The 18,104-nt window shown below is 40.4% G+C and overlaps 1 protein-coding gene and 1 non-coding gene across 2 annotated transcripts in view; both read left to right on the forward strand.

The window, feature by feature from the left end:
- PLEKHG7 (pleckstrin homology and RhoGEF domain containing G7) overlaps positions 1–18,104 on the forward strand; it is a 93,391-nt gene that overhangs the window by 42,835 nt on the left and 32,452 nt on the right. Inside the window, exons 9-11 of the mRNA XM_065934201.1 lie at positions 3,030–3,125; positions 3,978–4,079; positions 7,432–7,545. Coding sequence (XP_065790273.1) covers positions 3,030–3,125; positions 3,978–4,079; positions 7,432–7,545 — 312 coding nt within the window. The remainder of the gene's footprint in view (positions 1–3,029; positions 3,126–3,977; positions 4,080–7,431; positions 7,546–18,104) is intronic.
- On the forward strand, positions 3,389–3,492 carry LOC136168061 (U6 spliceosomal RNA). The gene has a single exon (XR_010663221.1). It is a non-coding gene; the product is annotated as a U6 spliceosomal RNA (small nuclear RNA).

An 18,104-nucleotide genomic window follows, 5' to 3' on the forward strand; every position in this document is an offset into this window, starting at 1 on the left:
AGGGGAGGATGGACCACATTGCTCCCAAGGTTGCCTCTGCTCATAAGCACTTTCAAATCCTGGCATCTCTCATACCCAGGAAAAGGCACTGTCTTAGGAGACATGAGCTCAAGTCCTAGGTCTGCCTCTGATTTGCCTTGTAAACTTAAGAAAGTCTAGTCTTCCATTTCATAAAACAGAAGATTCTTTCTGTCAAGGTCCAGATAGTAAATATTTTGGGCTTTGCCAGCCATGTGGTCTTTATTGCAACTACTCAGTTCTGTTGCAGTGTAAAAGAAGCTATAGATAATTTGTAAAGAAATGTGTGTGGCTGTGTTAAAATAACACCTTGTTTACAAAAATGGGTAGCAGACCTGATTTATCCCACAGCATGTCTTTTGTTATTCCTGTTCTAAGCTGTAAGAGGGATGACAATGCCATAAGATACGATCATTGTGATGACCAGATTAGTTTCCTTTGAAATCTTGGAAGTGCTATACAAATGTTAGTTATTTACTGTAAGTAATATTTATTGTGTCAGTCATTGCTAAGTACTTTACCAGCAAAATGTAAACAGCAAAGACACTTAGAAAGTTAAAACTTGGAGATTGCTTCAGTTAGGATACAGAAAACTAGTTAAATAAGACAGTATATTATTGACCCATGTAACCATAAAGCCCAGAGGTGAGAGAGAATACAAGGTTGGTTTGATCAAGGGGCTCAAAATCAAGGACAAAATTTCTTTTCGTCTCTCATCCCTGCCTTCCCTGATCTGAGTTTCATCCTTTGGCCAGCTTCTGTTATAGTCACAGAGTGGCTATTTTCCTTGAGTCTATGGAAAGAGTAAGAAATAGAAAGGGGAGGGAGGGAGAGAAAGAGAGAGAAATATTTTCTTAACATTCATAGCCAGAGTCTTGATTTTCATTCAGTTTGGAGTGGTTTAAGTCACATGCACACTGTTGAACCAGCTACCCTGTTAAGGAAGGAGGGTGCTCATTGTCTTAAGGCGATCACATTCAAGGAATGAGGAAGGGTGGATACTGAGGTGACAGCTGGGGTGATGTTCGGGAAAGGGGAGCACTGAAGCTGGGTGGGGACTGATCGATGTTCACTGCAGAGCACTCACCGTATGAGCTCCACGGCCTTCCTTTGCCCTAATAAACAAGGTGAAGCTTCCTGTCCCACTGTCAACTACATAAGCTTTTTAAATTAGCATTTTCTGTTTAAAAGAATCTCAAATAGTGTTTATTTTCAACCCCTCTCCCTGGTATTTAGAGTATATAAGTACCTCCCTTTACGCAATCAATATAAATTTCGCAAAGTTGCTTGTAAATTGGAATTTTGTAATTCAAACTCACTGAAAGACTCAATATTTTTCTTAAATGGCAAAAAATTCTATAAAGCAAAGAATTTTTTTAAATTTATTTTAATTGGAGGCTAATTACAATATTGTGGTGGTTTTTACCATACATTCACATGAATCAGCCATGGGTGTACATGTGTTCCCCATCTTGACCCTCCCTCCCCATCCCACCCCTCAGGGTCGTCCCAGTGCACCAGCCCTGAGCACCCTGTCTCATGCATCGAACCTGGACTGGCGATCTATTTCACTATGATAATATACATGTTTCAATGCTATTCTCTCAAATCATCCCACCCTCGCCTTCTCCCACAGAGTCCAAAAGTCTGTTCTTTATATCGGTGTCTCTGTTGCTGTCTCGCATATACCACCTTTCTAAATTCCATATATATGCATTAATATACTGTATTGGTGTTTTTCTTTCTGACTTACTTCGCTCCAGTTTCATCCACCTCATTAGAACTGATTCAAATGCATTATTTTTAATGGCTGAGTAATATTCCATGGTGTATATGTACCACAGCTTTCATATCCATTCGTCTGCTGATGGGCATCTAGGTTGCTTCCATGTCCTGGCTATTGTAAACAGTTAAAACAGAGACTCTCATAGCACAAAGATGATTTCTTCCAAATATCTCCAGTTTATCTGAAGTCGTGATTTCTGTTTCTTACTGCTGTATGTTTTAAATGCTTAGATACTGGCAGATTTCCAGACAAATGGTGCTCCCTAGATTGCAAGAAGCTCTGAATCAGGGTCAAAGTGTGGTCCCTGAACCGGCAGCATCAGAACCACTTGGGAACTTGTTGGAAATCCATATTCTCATATCTCATCAGAGACCTTCTGAATCAGAAAGGCCTGGGGTAGGGCCTACTAATCTCTGGTTTAACAAGGCCTCTAAGTGATTCTGATGCAAGTTCAAGAACCGTTTACTGCCTTGATTAAGTAATATGGAAATAGAAATTGGAAAACGTTGGTGATCTAAAGCCCAATCTTTTAATACCTGTAATTCTTGACTTATTTGGTCCCTCTGAATGCTTCATCATACTGATACAGGGTATTCCTATTTCAATAAATTGATCTCTCTTTAGTTTATTGAGTGAGGGACAGGTTATCTGTAAGGATTTGTAGTTTTTTCTTGACTTGCTGTAGGAAAACATCGATCAAGTAACAGTAACATAAAGCCTCTCTTAATGTTTTCATTAATATTTAATGGCTTTATACAAATCTAAACATCTTACCAGTTACTGGATATTCACTCATTAGTTCTCTTTTCAATTTCCTGAAAGTAAAGGACATTCAAGTCTTTTACAGAGAAAGAATAAATAAAAACTGAGAATGAATGTTGTTTTGGTCTCAAGTAAGTGCTGCTGGCAAGAAGAGAACCTTGGAAATTTCTTTGGCACTGGGAGGAGAGAAAGCTTGCTTGAACAAATTATATTCTACAGGAATGTTGTTAGGGCTCACACGACAATGACTACTTCATACGGAAGAGCACATTTCCCATATGTTCTGTGGAACTTAAATGTCATCATTTGTGTTTAGCACAATTCCTAACCATTGAAAATACTTCTCTCTAAGTTGTTTTGTAAAATTATACTCAGGAGGTTTATGTTTAATGTTCTTGAAAAGAACAAATATCAAATATCAAAATTGAAAAGCAAAAAGTAATGTGTGTTTATTTCTTTTAAGATCTTCATGAATACATTAAAATATCTACAGACTCATGAATATCTCCTGGATGTGGATTTATGGAGACTTTTTGCAAACCTGGAGGAGCTAAGTCAGGTGAGCCAAAGTAGGAAGATTCCAGTAGCCATGTTTTAAAAATCACCAGGGGACCATGAAAATTTATGCTTGTCTCTTTTTGTGGTTTGTATTCCATGTTAACGTATGGAATATGGTTTCTTCCATATTTCTTCTCCATGTAATCTTACGGTCAGGAGTTCAGGTTAATAAGAAGGAAATCTTTCCAATAGATTGCAGCCATCAGTTAGCCTTCAATAACATTTTCTAAAATTCTTCTGTGGTTATTTAAAAAAATAATCAGAATGCTCACTTCAGCAGCACTTGTACTAAAATTGGAATGAGACAAAGATTAGCATGGATTCTGGGCAAGAATGACACACAAATTCAGGAAATGTTCCATGTTTTTTCTAGAATACAAGTTCTGGAACACCTTCTAGAAGTTCATACCTTCTAGTGTATCCTCAGAAACCCATCTTGTTTACTGTTTTATCCAGAAGACCTCAGACAGTGCCTTGTGCATAGAAGGACTCAATAAGTAATGTTCAGTACATGAGTTTCCTCAATAAATAATGTTGAATACAAAGAAAGAGAAAAACATATTCCTAAGTGCTCCATCATCATAAATGACTAGTCTCAAATGAATGTTCTTTATCATGTATATTATAAATAAAAGCTATCTTTCCTCTAAAAAGGAAGCAAAGAGAGATAGTACAGGAATTCATTTATAAGAAAATATATTAGAGAGTAGAGGAAAATAAATCTTTAAGTTTTACCAGGGAGATAAATTGGAAGTAGGAAGCATCTGCGGGAACAAAATTTGAAGTTCCCCGGATATTTATTTCTTACCCCTGCAAGTGTGCCTACTCTGTTTTCCTTTCTCCCTGGCCCTAGACAAGCTTTGGTTTTGTGAACAGTCTTTTCCGTATCTTGAAGGACTACATTGACACTTGTGAGACTTCACCATCGTTGGATTTTATTTCCGTGCTCACAAAGGTAAAATCCTCTTTGGGGTATCTCAGCTTCTGTGTGATAAATTCACCCACCTCTCAGGATGATTGTTTATATTTCCTCTACCGTTGTCATTGTTATTTCAGGGAAAGTTCTGCCAGCACCCTCCCACAAGGAAACCATCCCTTTCTCCACCAATCAACATTTTCAAAAATAAGTTGCGGATTCTGTTTTTCCATTGTTATCTCTCCTGTGTGAGTTTTATTAATACAAAATTTGCATGCATGGAAAAGCCGTTTCCAAGTCTGTTTTTCAAATGACTTCAATTTAAAGCAATATTCACAGCAATAGTTTGTGCAGGCTAATTACATGGTTCAGTAGTTGTTCTAACAAAAGTGCCAGGCTTTCTGAAAGAAATAAACCTTCAAATCCATCAGCACCCTTAATAAGACTTCTGTGTATTAAAGGGGGAGAAAGGTGGAAGACTTGTACCCCTGGTTTGATAAATGCTATTTTTTTCCTTGAGTAGATAATTTGAACTTTCTCCCCTACTTTGAGCTTTTGAATCCTGTTTCTACCTATCGTCATTTAGCAAGATTTAAGTTGTTATAATCCATTTTTTAAAATTAAGATGTATTGACTTGTAAAAATTATACTCAGGTTTATGTTTAATGTTCTTGCAAAGGGCAAGTATCAAAATTGAAAAGCAAAAAGTAGTGTGCATTATGAAGTACTTACGTGTGGGGCTGATAACCTGTATGTGATAATGTGCAGAATTAGACACGCCCCTTACTTTGGGGGAGTTTTCATTCTAGTGGGAAAGAAATTAATCAACTAGTGACACCAATGATTATATAGTAAAATTGAGATCAGTGCTGGGGAAAAAAGATACATAGATATTATGAAAGGAAACTTCTAGTTTGGGGCTGATGGTGAGGTAGTTACAGCTAGGAAATTCTTCCTGAGGCAGTGATGCTTGAGGTAAGATATGAACAAGGAATGTTTAAGAAGGCAAAACAAGCAGAAAACTAGGCATAAAGTGGGGAGATCCTTCAGTGAACTCTGAAAGCAGATTAGAATAAGAAAAGCTTTGAAAAACAGGAGAAAGAATGTCAAGTATTGGAAATTAGCTTAAATCTCAGGATCTCCCAATTCCTTTAGAGTCAGAAATTATTTTTTTGGACCATTGCATGCTACACATTTTTTATTTTTGTTAAACAAAGGGCGGAGCCCTTAGTAAGTTAGATAATGAGCATGATTGTTTGGATGTGTGTTGTTTCAGGGTCTGACGTCCCCTTGGTTTTCTTGATAATTTCTGTACTCCATCAAGGGCTAGGACAACTGGTAGCCTCTCTCCACTTGGCCCCTTGGACTGACCTGGTCCATCTCCTTGGACTAACCTGTCCATCCTCCTCTAATTGTGATGAGAAGAAGCACAAAAGAGCATCAACACCCATTATAGATCCAAGTATATCATTCCTCTGGTGGTCTTGGAGGAAGGATCTCCAAGGGTGAGGGGTAGCTGCGGCTCTCTCTTGGGACATAGACGCTGTGGCAGACATATCTGGGAGTATTCATCTGAAGGCTGACATCTTGCTTGGGACATTAGCAACAAGACCTGGCCCCCTAAAAATAATTTTTAATTCAGTTTTTAGTGAATAGTCTGAAGAAATACCAACTTTTCATCAAAACACCTAAGTAGTCTATCATAGTCTACTCAGGCTCTGTGTAACAAAGTGCCACAAACTGGGTAGCTTGTAAACAGCAGAAATTGATGTCTCACTGTTCTAGAGGTTGGACATCCACTACCAGGGTGGCAGCCGGTATTGTGAGGGCCCTCTTCTGGTCACAGACTTCTCATTGTATTCTTCACATAGCGGAGAGGGCCAGAGAACTCCGTCCGGAGTCTCTTTTGTAAGGGCATTTATTTCATTCATGGAGGCTCCACCTTTGGGACCTCATCGTCTCCAGAAGGGTCTGCCTCCTCCAATACCATCACCTTGGGGATTAGGATTCAGCGTTTGAATTTGAGGGGGACACAGCTGTTCAGACCATAGGATACATGTCCTTATAGACTAGTAAGCATGGACTCTTCACTGAAAGTCTATAGTGATAACCATATATGAATGCTTCCTGATATGTTGCACATGTGCAAAGGTGGGCTGCAAAAGTTTTTCCTAAATTCAAAAAGGTCTGTGTCAGGTTAAATGCAGTTGTGCCATGGAAAGAAACCCCAAATCTCAGTGGCTTGGTTCACATCTCACTCACGCTGTGTTCCTGCTTTGTCGTTGTCCTCACTCTGGGACCCCTGCTGAAGGAGCAGCCACCACCTGGAATGTCACCACGTCTCCAGGGCAAAGGCATAAAAGACTGAGGCAGAATGCTCACTGACTTTTCAAGTTGCTGGCATATCTGTTCACATTCATCAGCCTCAGAAAGTCCCATGGTCAGGCCTACCCTCAGTGGTAATTTAGGTAATGTGAATGTGTATACTTACACACTGGCCACCTGCCTTATTCTAATATAAATTTGATGTGGCTTAAGAATGTGTAGTCATTATAGCAAGAAGACATTTATATAAGAATAGTGAAGAAAGGGAAAAGCAAGTGTCAGATTAGGTAAAACAAGGACATAAAATGCTCGCTATGAAACAGTACATTTAATGAGGTGCCCCAGATTTGACTGTTTTTTAGAAGCTGGCAGGAGCATTCAGTTTATGGATATTTTTGCAGAAGATTTGATGAAAAGTTAGATGTTGTTACTTTAATCACATACTATGAACACAGGCTGAGGCAATGTCTGTTGCCGGGTATCATGCAGCCTGTGTAGGCCTCAACAAAGCATAAGTGCAAGTAAAGGGTGAATTAAATCAAGATGTCCCAAATAGTATTTTTTTTTCAAATACAGGCAAAAAAAAGGCAGTTTACTGAGGAGTTGACTGTTGTTCAGTCACTAAGTTGTGTCCAACTCTTTGCGACCCTATGAACTGCCGCATGCCAAGCTTCCCTGTCCTTCATTATCTTCTGAGTTTGCTCAAATCATGACCATTGAATCTGTGATGCCATCCAACCATCTCATCCTCTGTCACCCCTTTTCCTCCTGCCTTCAATCTTTCCCAGCATCAAGGTCTTTTCCAGTGAGTTGGCTCTGCATCAGGTAGCCAGAGTACTGTAGCCTCAGCTCCAGCATCAAGCTTTCCAGTTGAGGAGTTAATGGTTTATTATGGGGCTACCATTTTTTAATAGTGTTTATTTTGACGATCACCTGTTTCTCTCCATGCATACATGGTTGATAATAGTGTGTCCCCAACTTTCCCTGCTTTGGTTACTGATAAAAGTAAAGAGAAGGTCTCTCTGTGCTTTTCATCCGTTCACTCTCCTGTGCCCTTCTCTTGCAGTATTTCCGAGGTAGCCTGTGTCAGAGCCACCAGACCTACTGCCTGAACTACTCAGCCGCTGTCTTCTATCTTGAGAACCTGAAGCAGAGACATGACTTTGGAATTTATTTAAAAGTAAAGTACCTTTTTCTTTTATATTTTTCCTGAGACTCTTTGGATATCACAGATACTAGGAACTATTAGACCCAAATTAAATGGAACAGGAGGGAAATAAATGATCAGGCATACATTTTAACTACAAACCTGCTTTCCTTAGGAACACATCATCCACTGCAGCATTAGGATTTTAAATAGTGTTTATCTGAAAACATTGTATCACTTAATGTCCTTCCTGACATTTTAACTGGGGATTTAAAATGTTTTATTTGTCCACCGGTTTGTTTTTAGAAGAAATTGGTGAGAAAACTACAGTAAGGATTGAGGCTTTATTTGGGATACACGTCTGGCTCTTGTAGGATTTGGTCCCAGCAAGGTCCTATTGCCCAAAAGCTTGGTGCACCATTTCCGTTGTATTCTACATGAGTGGCGCCTCCTAGAGAACATCATTGCACACAGTGTAAATGCTGCCCCTGAAGTTGTCCAGCATGGCAGCTGTGGGTCCCAAGCGTTATTCAGTTCAGTCACTCAGTCGTGTCCAACTCTTTGCAACCTCATGGACTGCAGCACACCGGGCTTCCCTGTCCATCACCAACTCCCGGAGCCTATTCAAACTCATGTCCATCGTGTCGGTGATGCCATCCAACCATCTCATCTTTTGTCATCCCCTTCTCCTCCCGCCTTAAATCTTTCCCAGCATCAGGATCTTTTCCAGTGAGTTGGTTCTTCGCATCAGATAGTCAAAGCATTGGAGTTTCAGCTGCAGCATCAGTCCTTCCAATGAATATCACGGTTGATTTCTTTTAGGATGGACGGTTGGATCTCCTTGCTGTCCAAGGGACTCTCAAGAGTCTTTTCCAACTCCACAGTTCAAAAGCATCAATTCCTCAGTGCTCAGCTTTCTTTATAGTCCAACTCTCACATCCATACATGACCACTGGAAAAACCATAGCCTTGACTAGATGGACCTTTGTTGGCAAACTGATGTCTCTGCTTTTTAATATGCTGTCTAGATTGGTCATAACTTTTTTTCCAAGCAGCAAGCGTATTTAATTTCATGGCTGCAGTCACCATCTGCAGTGATTTTGGAGCCCAAGAAAATAAAGTTTGACACTGTTTCCCCATCTATTTTCCATGAAGTGATTGGACCAGATGCCATGATCTTCGTTTTTGAATGTTTAGTTTTAAGTCAACTTCCTCACTCTCCTCTTTCACTTTCATCAAGAGTCTCTTTAGTTCTTCTTCGCTTTCTGCCATTAGGGTGGTGTCATCTGCATTTCTGAGGTTATTGATATTTCTCCCAGCAATCTTGATTTCAGCTTGTGCTTCATCCAGCTCAGCATTTCATATGATGTACTCTGCATATAAGTTAAGTAAGCAGGGTGACAATATACAGCCTTGACATGCTCCTTTCCCGATTTGGAACCAGTCTGTTGTTCCATGTCTAGTTCTAACTTTCTTATTGACCTGAATACAGATCAGGTGGTCTGGTCAGGTGGCAGGTCAAGTGGTCTGGTATTCCCATCTCTTGAAGAATCTTCCACAGTTTATTGTGATCCACATAGTCAAAGGCTTTGGCATAGTCAATAAAGCAGAAATAGATGTTTTTCTGGAACTCTCTAGCTTTTTTAATGATCCAACAAATGTTGGCAATTTGACCTCTGGTTCCTCTGCCTTTTCTAAAACCAGCTTGAACATCTGGAAATTCACAGTTCACGTACTGTTGAAGCCTGGCTTGGAGAATTTTGAGCATTACTTTAATAGCGTGTGAGGTGAGGGCAGTTGTAAGGTAATTTGAACATTCTTTAGCATTGCCTTTCTTTGGAATTGGAATGAAAACTGACCTTTTCCAGTCCTGTGGCCACTTCTGAGTTTTCCTAATTTGCTGGCATATTGAGTGCAGCACTTTCACAGCATCATCTTTTAGAATTTGAAATAGCTCAACTGGAATTCCATCACCTCCACTAGCTTTGTTCATAGTGATGCTTGCTAATAGGAAAAGGAGTACGTCAAGGCTGTATATTATCACCCTGCTTATTTAACTTATATGCAGAGTACATCATGAGAAGCGCTGGGCTGGAAGAAGCACAAGCTGGAATCAAGATTGCTGGGAGAAATATCAATAACCTTAGATATGCAGATGACACCACCCTTATGGCAGAAAGTGAAGAAGAACTAAAAAGCCTCTTAATTAAAATGACAAGAGGAGAGTGAAAAAGCTGGCTTAAAGCTCAACATTCAGAAAACGAAGATCATGGCATCTGGTCCCATCACTTCATGGGAAATAGACGGGGATACAGTAGAAACAGTGTCAGACTTTATTTTGGGGGGTTCCAAAATCACTGGAGACAGTGATTGCAGCTGTGAAATTAAAAGATGCTTACTCCTTGGAAGGAAAGTTATGACCAGCCTAGATAGCATATTAAAAAGCAGAGACATTACTTTGCCAATAAAGGTCCATCTAATCAAGGCTATGATTTTTCCAGTGGTCATGTATGGATGTGAGAGTTGGACTATGAAGAAAGCTGAGCGCCGAAGAATTGATGCTTTTGAACTGTGGTGTTGGAGAAGACTCTTGAGAGTCCCTTGGACTGCAAGGAGATCCAACCAATCCATTCCTTTTTTTTTTTTTTTTCCATTTATTTTTATTAGTTGGAGGCTAATTACTTTACAGTATTGTAGTGGGTTTTGCCATACACTGACATGAATCAGCCATGGATTTACATGTGTTCCCCATCTTGAACCCCCATCCCATCCCTCTGGGTCATCCGAGTGCACCAGTCCCTAGCACTTGTCTCATGCATCCATCCTGGACTGGTGATCTGTTTCACACTTGATAATATACATGTTTCAATGCTGTTCTCTCAGATCATCCCACCCTCGCCTTCTGCCATAGAGTCCAAAAGTCTGTTCTATACATCTGTGTCTCTTTTTCTGTTTTGCATATAGGGTTATCGTTACCATCTTTCTAAATTCCATATATATGCATTAGTATACTCTGTTGGTCTTTATCTTTCTGGGTTACTTCACTCTGTATAATGGGCTCCAGTTTTATCCATCTCATTAGAACTGATTCAGATGTATTCTTTTTAATGGCTGAGTAATATTCCATTGTGTATATGTACCACAGCTTCCTTATCCATTTGTCTGCTGATGGGCACCTAGGTTGCTTCCATGTCCTGGCTATTATAAACAGTGCTGCGGTGAACATTGGGGTACATGTCTCTCTTTCAGTTCTGGTTTCCTCAGTGTGTATGCCCAGAAGTGAGATTGCTGGGTCATATGGCAGTTCTATTTCCAGTTTTTTAAGAAATCTCCACACTGTTCTCCATAGTGGTTGTACTAGTTTGCATTCCCACCAACAGTGTAAGAGGGTTCCCTTTTCTCCACACCCTCTCCAGCATTTATTGCTTGTAGACTTTTGGATAGCAGCCATTCTGACTGGCATGTAATGGTACCTCATTGTGGTTTTGATTTGCATTTCTCTGATAATGAGTGATGTTGAGCATCTTTTCATGTGTTTGTTAGCCATCTGTATGTCTTCTTTGGAGAAATGTCTGTTTAGATATTTGGCCCATTTTTTTGATTGGGTCATTTATTTTTCTGGGATTGAGCTGCAGGAGTTGCTTGTATATTTTTGAGATTAATCCTTCGTCTGTTTCTTCATTTGCTATTGTTTTCTCCCATTCTGAAGACTGTCTTTTCACCTTGCTTATAGTTTCCTTCATTGTGCAAAAGCTTTTAAGTTTCATTAGGTCCCATTTGTTTATTTTTGCTTTTATTTCCAATATTCTGGGAGGTGTGTCATAGAAGATCTTGCTGTGATTTATGTCAGAGAGTGTTTTGCCTATGTTCTCCTCTAGGAGGTTTATAGTTTCTGGTCTTGCATTTAGATCTTTAATCCATTTTGAGTTTATTTTTGTGTATGGTGTTAGAAAGTGTTCTAGTTTCATTCTTTTACAAGTGGTTGACCAGTTTTCCCAGCACCACTTGTTAAAGAGGTTGTCTTTTTTCCATTGTATATCCTTGCCTCCTTTGTCAAAGATAAGGTGTCCATAGGTTCGTGGATTTATCTCTGGGCTTTCTATTCTGTTCCATTGATCTATATTTCTGTCTTTGTGCCAGTACCATACTGTCTTGATGACTGTGGCTTTGTAGTAGAGTCTGAAGTCAGGCAGGTTGATTCCTCCAGGTTCATTCTTCTTTCTCAAGATTACTTTGGCTATTCAAGGTTTTTTGTATTTCCATACAAATTGTGAAATTATTTGTTCTAGTTCTGTGAAGAATACCGTTGGTAGCTTGATAGGGATTGCATTGAACCTATAGATTGCTTTGGGTAGTATAGCCATTTTCACAATATTGATTCTTCCAATCCATGAACACAGTGTATTTCTCCATCTGTTTGTGTCCTCTTCGATTTCTTTCATCAGTGTTTTATAGTTTTCTATGTATAGGTCTTTTGTTTCTTTAGGTAGATATACTCCTAAGTATTTTATTCTTTTTGTTGCAATGGTGAATGGTATTGTTTCCTTAATTTCTCTTTCTGTTTTCTCATTGTTAGTGTATAGGAATGCAAGGGATTTCTGTGTGTTGATTTTATATCCTGCAATATTACTATATTCATTGATTAGCTCTAGTAATTTTCTGGTAGAGTTTTTAGGGTTTTCTGTGTAGAGGATCATGTCATCTGCAAACAGCGAGAGTTTCACGTCTTCTTTTCCTATCTGGATTCCTTTTATTTCTTTTTCTCCTCTGATTGCTGTGGCCAACGCTTCCAACACTATGTTGAATAGTAGTGATGAGAGTGGGCACCCTTGTCTTGTTCCTGACTTTAGGGGAAATGCTTTCAATTTTTCACCATTGAGGATAATGTTTGATGTGGGTTTGTCATATATAGCTTTTATTATGTTGAGTTATGTTCCTTCTATTCCTACTTTCTGGAGAGTTTTAATCATAAATGAGTGTTGAATTTTGTCAAGGGCTTTTTCTGCATCTATTGAAATAACCATATGGTTTTTATCTTTAAATTTGTTAATGTGGTGTATTACATTGATTGATTTGTGGATGTTAAAGAATCCTTATATTCCTAGGATAAAGCCCACTTGGTCATGATGTATGATCTTTTAATATGTTGTTGGATTCTGGTTTCTAGAATTTTGTTAAGGATTTTTGCATCTATGTTCATCAGTGATATTGGCCTGTGGTTTTCTTTTTTTGTGGCATCTTTGTCTGGTTTTGGAATTAGGGTGATGGTGGCCTCATAGAATGAGTTTGGAAGTTTACCTTCTTCTGCAATTTTCTGGAAGAGTTTGAGTAAGATAGGTGTTAGCGCTTCTCTAAATTTTTGGTAGAATTCAGCTGTGAGGCCATCTGGTCCTGGGCTTTTGTTTGCTGGAAGATTTCTGATTACAGTTTTGATTTCCATGCTTATGATGGATCTGTTAAGATCTATTTCTTTCTGGTTCAGGTTTCGAAGGTTGTACTTCTCTAAGAATTTGTCCATTTCTTCCAAATTGTCCATTTTATTTGCATAGAGCCACTGGTAGTAGTCTCTTATGATCCTTCATATTTCAGTGTTGTCTGCTGTGATCTCTTCATTTTCGTTTCTAATTTTGTTGATTTGGTTCTTCTCCCTTTGTTTCTTAATGAGTCTGGCTAATGGTTTGTCAATTTTGTTTATCTTCTCAAAACACTAGCTTATAGCTTTGTTGATTTTTGCTATGGTCTCTTTTGTTTCTTTTGCATTTATTTCTGCCCTAATTTTTAAGATTTCTTTCCTTCTACTAACCCTGGGGTTCTTCATTTCTTCCTTCTCTAGTTGCTTTAGGTGTAGAGTTAGGTTATTTATTTGACTTTTTTCTTGTTTCTTGAGGTAAACCTGTATTGCTATGAACCTTCCCCTTAGCACTGCTTTTACAGTGTCCCATAGGTTTTGGGTTGCTGTGTTTTCATTTTCATTTGTTTCCATACCTATTTTGATTTCTTTTTTGACTTCTTATATGATTTGTTGGTTATTCAGAAGTGTGTTATTTAGCCTCCATATGTTTGAATTTTTAATAGTTTTTTTCCTGTAATTGAGACCTAATCTTACTGCATTGTGGTCAGAAAAGATGACTGGAATGATTTCAGTTTTTTTTAATTTACCAAGGCTAGATTTATGGCCCAGGATGTGATCTGTTCTGGAGAAGGTTTCATGTGCACTTGAGAAAAAGGTGAAATTGATTATTTTGGGGTGAAATGTCCTATAGATATCAATTAGGTCTAGCTGGTCCATTGTGTCATTTAAAGTTTGTGTTTCCTTGTTAATTTTCTGTTTAGTTGCTCTATCCACAGGTGTGAGCAGGGTATTAAAGTCTCCCACTATTATTGTATTATTGTTACTTTCCCTTTTCATACTCGTTAACATTTGCCTTACATATTGCGGTGCTCCTATGTTGGGTGCATATATATTTATAATTGTTATATCTTCTTGGATTGATCCTTTGATCAATATGTACTGTCCTTCTTTGTCTCTTTTCACAGCCTTTGTTTTAAAGTCTATTTTATCTGATATGAGTATTGCAACTCCTGCTTTCTTTTGGTCTCCGTTTGCATGAAATATTTTTTTCCAGCCCTTCACTTTCAGTCTTTATGTGTCCCTTGTGAGGTGGGTCTCTTGTAGACAGCATATATAGGGGTCTTGTTTTTGTATCCATTCAGCCAGTCTTTGTCTTTTTGTTGGGGCATTCAACCCATTTACATTTAAGGTAATTATTGATAGGTATGGTCCCATTGCCATTTACTTTGTTGTTTTGGGTTCGCATTTATACAGCCTTTCTGTGTTTCCTGTCTAGAGAAGATCCTTTAGCATTTGTTGAAGAGCTGGTTTGGTGGTGCTGAATTCTCTCAGCTTTTGCTTGTCTGTAAAGCTTTTGAATTCTCCTTCATATCTGAATGAGATCCTTGCTGGGTACAGTAATCTGGGTTGTAGCTTATTATCTTTCATTACTTTAAGTATGTCCTGCCATTCCCTTCTGACCTGAAGAGTTTCTATTGATAGATCAGCTGTTATCCTTATGGGAATCCCTTGTGTGTTATTTGTTGTTTCTCCCTTGCTGCTTTTAATATTTGTTCTTTATGTTTGATCTTTGTTAATTTGATTAATATGTGTCTTGGGGTGTTTTGCCTTGGGTTTATCCTGTTTGGGACTCTCTGGATTTCTTGGACTTGTGTGACTATTTCCTTCCCCATTTTAGGGAAGTTTTCAGCTATTATCTCCTCGAGTATTTTCTCATGGCCTTTCTTCTTGTCTTCTTCTTCTGGGACTCCTATGATTCAAGTGTTGGGGCATTTCACATTGTCCCAGAGGTCCCTGAAGTTGTCCTCATTTCTTTTGATTCTCTTTTCTTTTTTCCTCTCTGCTTCATTTCCACCATTCTATCTTCTACCTCACTTATCCTATCTTCTACCTCCGTTATTCTACTGTTGGTTCCCTCCAGAGTGTTTTTCATCTCATTTATTGCACTATTAATTTTTAATTGACTCTTTTATTTCTTCTAGGCCCTTGTTAAACATTTCTTGCATTTTCTCAATCCTTGTCTCCAGGCTATTTATCTGTAACTCCATTTTGTTTTCAAGATTTTGGATCATTTTTATTATCATTATTCTAAATTCTTTTTCAGGTAGATTCCCTATCTCCTCCTCTTTTGTTTGGCTTGGTGGGCATTTTTCGTGTTCCTTTACCTGCTGGGTATTTCTCTGCCTTTTCATCTTATTTAGATTGCTGTGTTTGGGGTGGCCTTTCTGTATTCTGGTGGTCTGTGGTTCCTTTTTATTGTGGAGGTTTCTCCCAGTGGGTGGGGTTGGACAATTGGCTTGTCAAGATTTAGGGAAGCTTATGTCAGTGTTCTGGTGGATTTCTTCTCTTTGGAGTGCAATGGAGTGTCCAGTAGTGAGTTTTGAGATGGGTCTATGGGTTTGGTGTGACTTTGGGCAGCCTGTATGTTGTCGCTCAGGGCTATGTTCCTGCGTTGCTGGAGAATTTGTGTGGTATGTCTTGCTCTGGAACTTATTGGCTCTTGGGTGGTGGTTGGTTTCAGTGTAAGTATGGAGGCTTTTGGATGGTCTCTTATTACTTAATGTTCCCCGTAGTCAGGAGTTTTCTGGTGTTCTCAGGTTTTGGGCTTAAATCTCCTCTCTCTGGATTTCAGTCTTATTCTTCCAGTAGCCTCAAGACTTCTCCAACTATACAGCACTGATAATAAAACTTCTAGTTTAATGGTGAAAAGATTCTCCACCGTGAGGGACACCCAGAGAGGTTCACAGAGTTACATGAAAAAGAGGAGAGGGAGGAGGGAGATAGAGATGAGCAGGAGGAGAAAAAGGGGGACTCAAGAGGAGAGAGACAGATCTACGCAGTTCTCTGTTCCCAAAGTGTTCTCCGTAGCCCAGATACCCACAGAGATTCACAGAATTGGATTGGGAAGAGAAGGGGGAGGGAGGAAATAGAGGTGATCTGGGGGTGAAAAAGGAGAGTCAAAAGGGGGAGAGAGTAATCATCACACTCCTGAGTAAATGGGTACTGAATGTTGGATTCTTAAATGTCCAAAATTGGTATCAAATACTGAAAAACAGAGATTAAAAATCTGGAGTAGAGGTTAGACTCTTAAAAATATAATATTGAAAACAAAAAAAAAAATTCAGAAATACATTTGAAGTTTGCTTTAAAAATAGGGTGGTTTTTTTTGCAAGGTTATAGTGGGTTATGAAAATGAAAATTAAGGAGTAATGGAGTAATATCTAGGAATTTCTCTGGAGCTGTTGCAGGCAGTGTGTTCGGTTCACTTTCAGATAGCTCCTAGTTCCAGCTTACACTTCTTAATATCTATAGGCCCCTTCCGGTGTAGTTGGTGTTACCTACAGGGATTTTAATCTGTTGCACCGGTCACTTCTGAAGCTGTTCCCTTTGTTTATTTCGCTTCTGTTTGCAGGTCTCTTCAGTGTCTCATTTCCGCCCTGACACAGGCGGGCGGAGGTGGTCTCTTGTTTAGGTTCGCTTGTTCAGTCGTGCTGTGGAGAGGGAAGGGCCCTGCAGACAGATGTCACTGGTGTGTGTGGGGAGCACTCGCAGTGTTCCGGCCACACTGGGTTTGCCCCGCTCACAGGTGTGTGCTTCCCCGTCTACACTGCTCAGACTCCCGGCTGCTCTCCAGGGAGCAGGCCCTGAGTTGCGTGCACATCTCAGGCCTAAGTCGCTCAGGTTCCAGTTTTCGGGTACTCCACAAAAGCGCAGACTTGGCTGGGCCTGCGTTTTGTGCCTTGCCCGGCCAGAGCAGCTCAGGCAGCCAGGAGCTTGACGGGCGCACTCTCCTTAGGTGCAGTGCACCTTCTCCCCTCCGCGGTCCCGGCCTCAGTTTCCAGGCGCGACGGTTGGGTGCACCTTGTGTCTCTTCTGGGGAGCTGGACTGTAGCTCCAACCCTCCCGGCGGATGTCAACCATCCAGACTCTCAGGAAGTCTTTGGTTAGAAATTGGGAGCCTGTTTGCAGTTTGGTAGAGGACGCTGTCTCTAGGGCCGAGTTTGCCCGTTTCCCCTCCCCCCTGCCTCTTGCCTCCGGCGGGGGATGGGCCGGTCCGCCACCGGGTAGCTCTTCTCTGGAATTGCTCAGTCCTTCCTTTGTTCTGCAGACCGGCAGTGTGTTCGGTTAGCGCTTTCCGCAGGTTAATTTTCTCTCTCTTGCCATCCCACAGTTTAAGTTGCTATCTCACATTAGCTCCCTCCGATTGCCCTCAGGGCATTCAGGCCCGGTCCTTACCCTAAGCACTGCTGCCTGCTCCTCTCCGTTCAGCCTCCACTTGCTGGTGGCAGATGAGAGCGCCTGGGGTACTTTTCTGCTGGGATTTGCTTTTAGGCATGCAATCTGTGGGTTTTATTTATTTTTCCTCCGGGGTAGGTTGCCCTCTGAGATTTGAAAACTTCTCCCAAACCCGCCAGTGAGAGGGTTTCCTGGTGTTTGGAAACTTCCTCTATTAAGACTCCCTTCCCAGGACGGTCTCTGTCCCTAGCTCTTTTGTCTCTCTTTTTATCTTTTATATTTTGTCCTACCTCCTTTCGAAGACAGTGGGCTGCTTTTCTGGGTGCCTGATATCCTCTGCTAGTGATCAGAAGTTGTTTTGTGGAGTTTGCTCAGCGTTCAAATGTTCTTTCAATGAATTTGTAGGGGAGAAAGTGGTCTCCCCGTCCTATTCCTTCGCCATCTTAGCTCCTCCCCCAGCCAGTCCATTCTAAAGGAGATCAGTCCTGGGTGTTCATTGGAAGGACTGATGCTGAAGCTGAAACTCCAATACTTTGGCCACCTCATGTGAAGAGCTGACTCATTGGAAAAGACCCTGATGCTGGGAGGGATTGGGGGCAGGAGGAGAAGGGGACAACAGAGGATGAGAAGGCTGGATGGCATCACCGACTCGTTGGACATGAGTTTGGGTAAACTCTGGGAGTTGGTGATGGACAGGGATGCCTGGCGTGCTGCGATTCATGGGGTCACAAAGAGTCAGACATGACTGAGCGACTGAACTGAGCTGATGCTTCCTAAGGCCCAC

Source organism: Muntiacus reevesi, chromosome 4 (assembly GCF_963930625.1).
Source record: "Muntiacus reevesi chromosome 4, mMunRee1.1, whole genome shotgun sequence".
In the NCBI taxonomy this organism is placed as follows: Eukaryota; Metazoa; Chordata; class Mammalia; order Artiodactyla; family Cervidae; genus Muntiacus; species Muntiacus reevesi.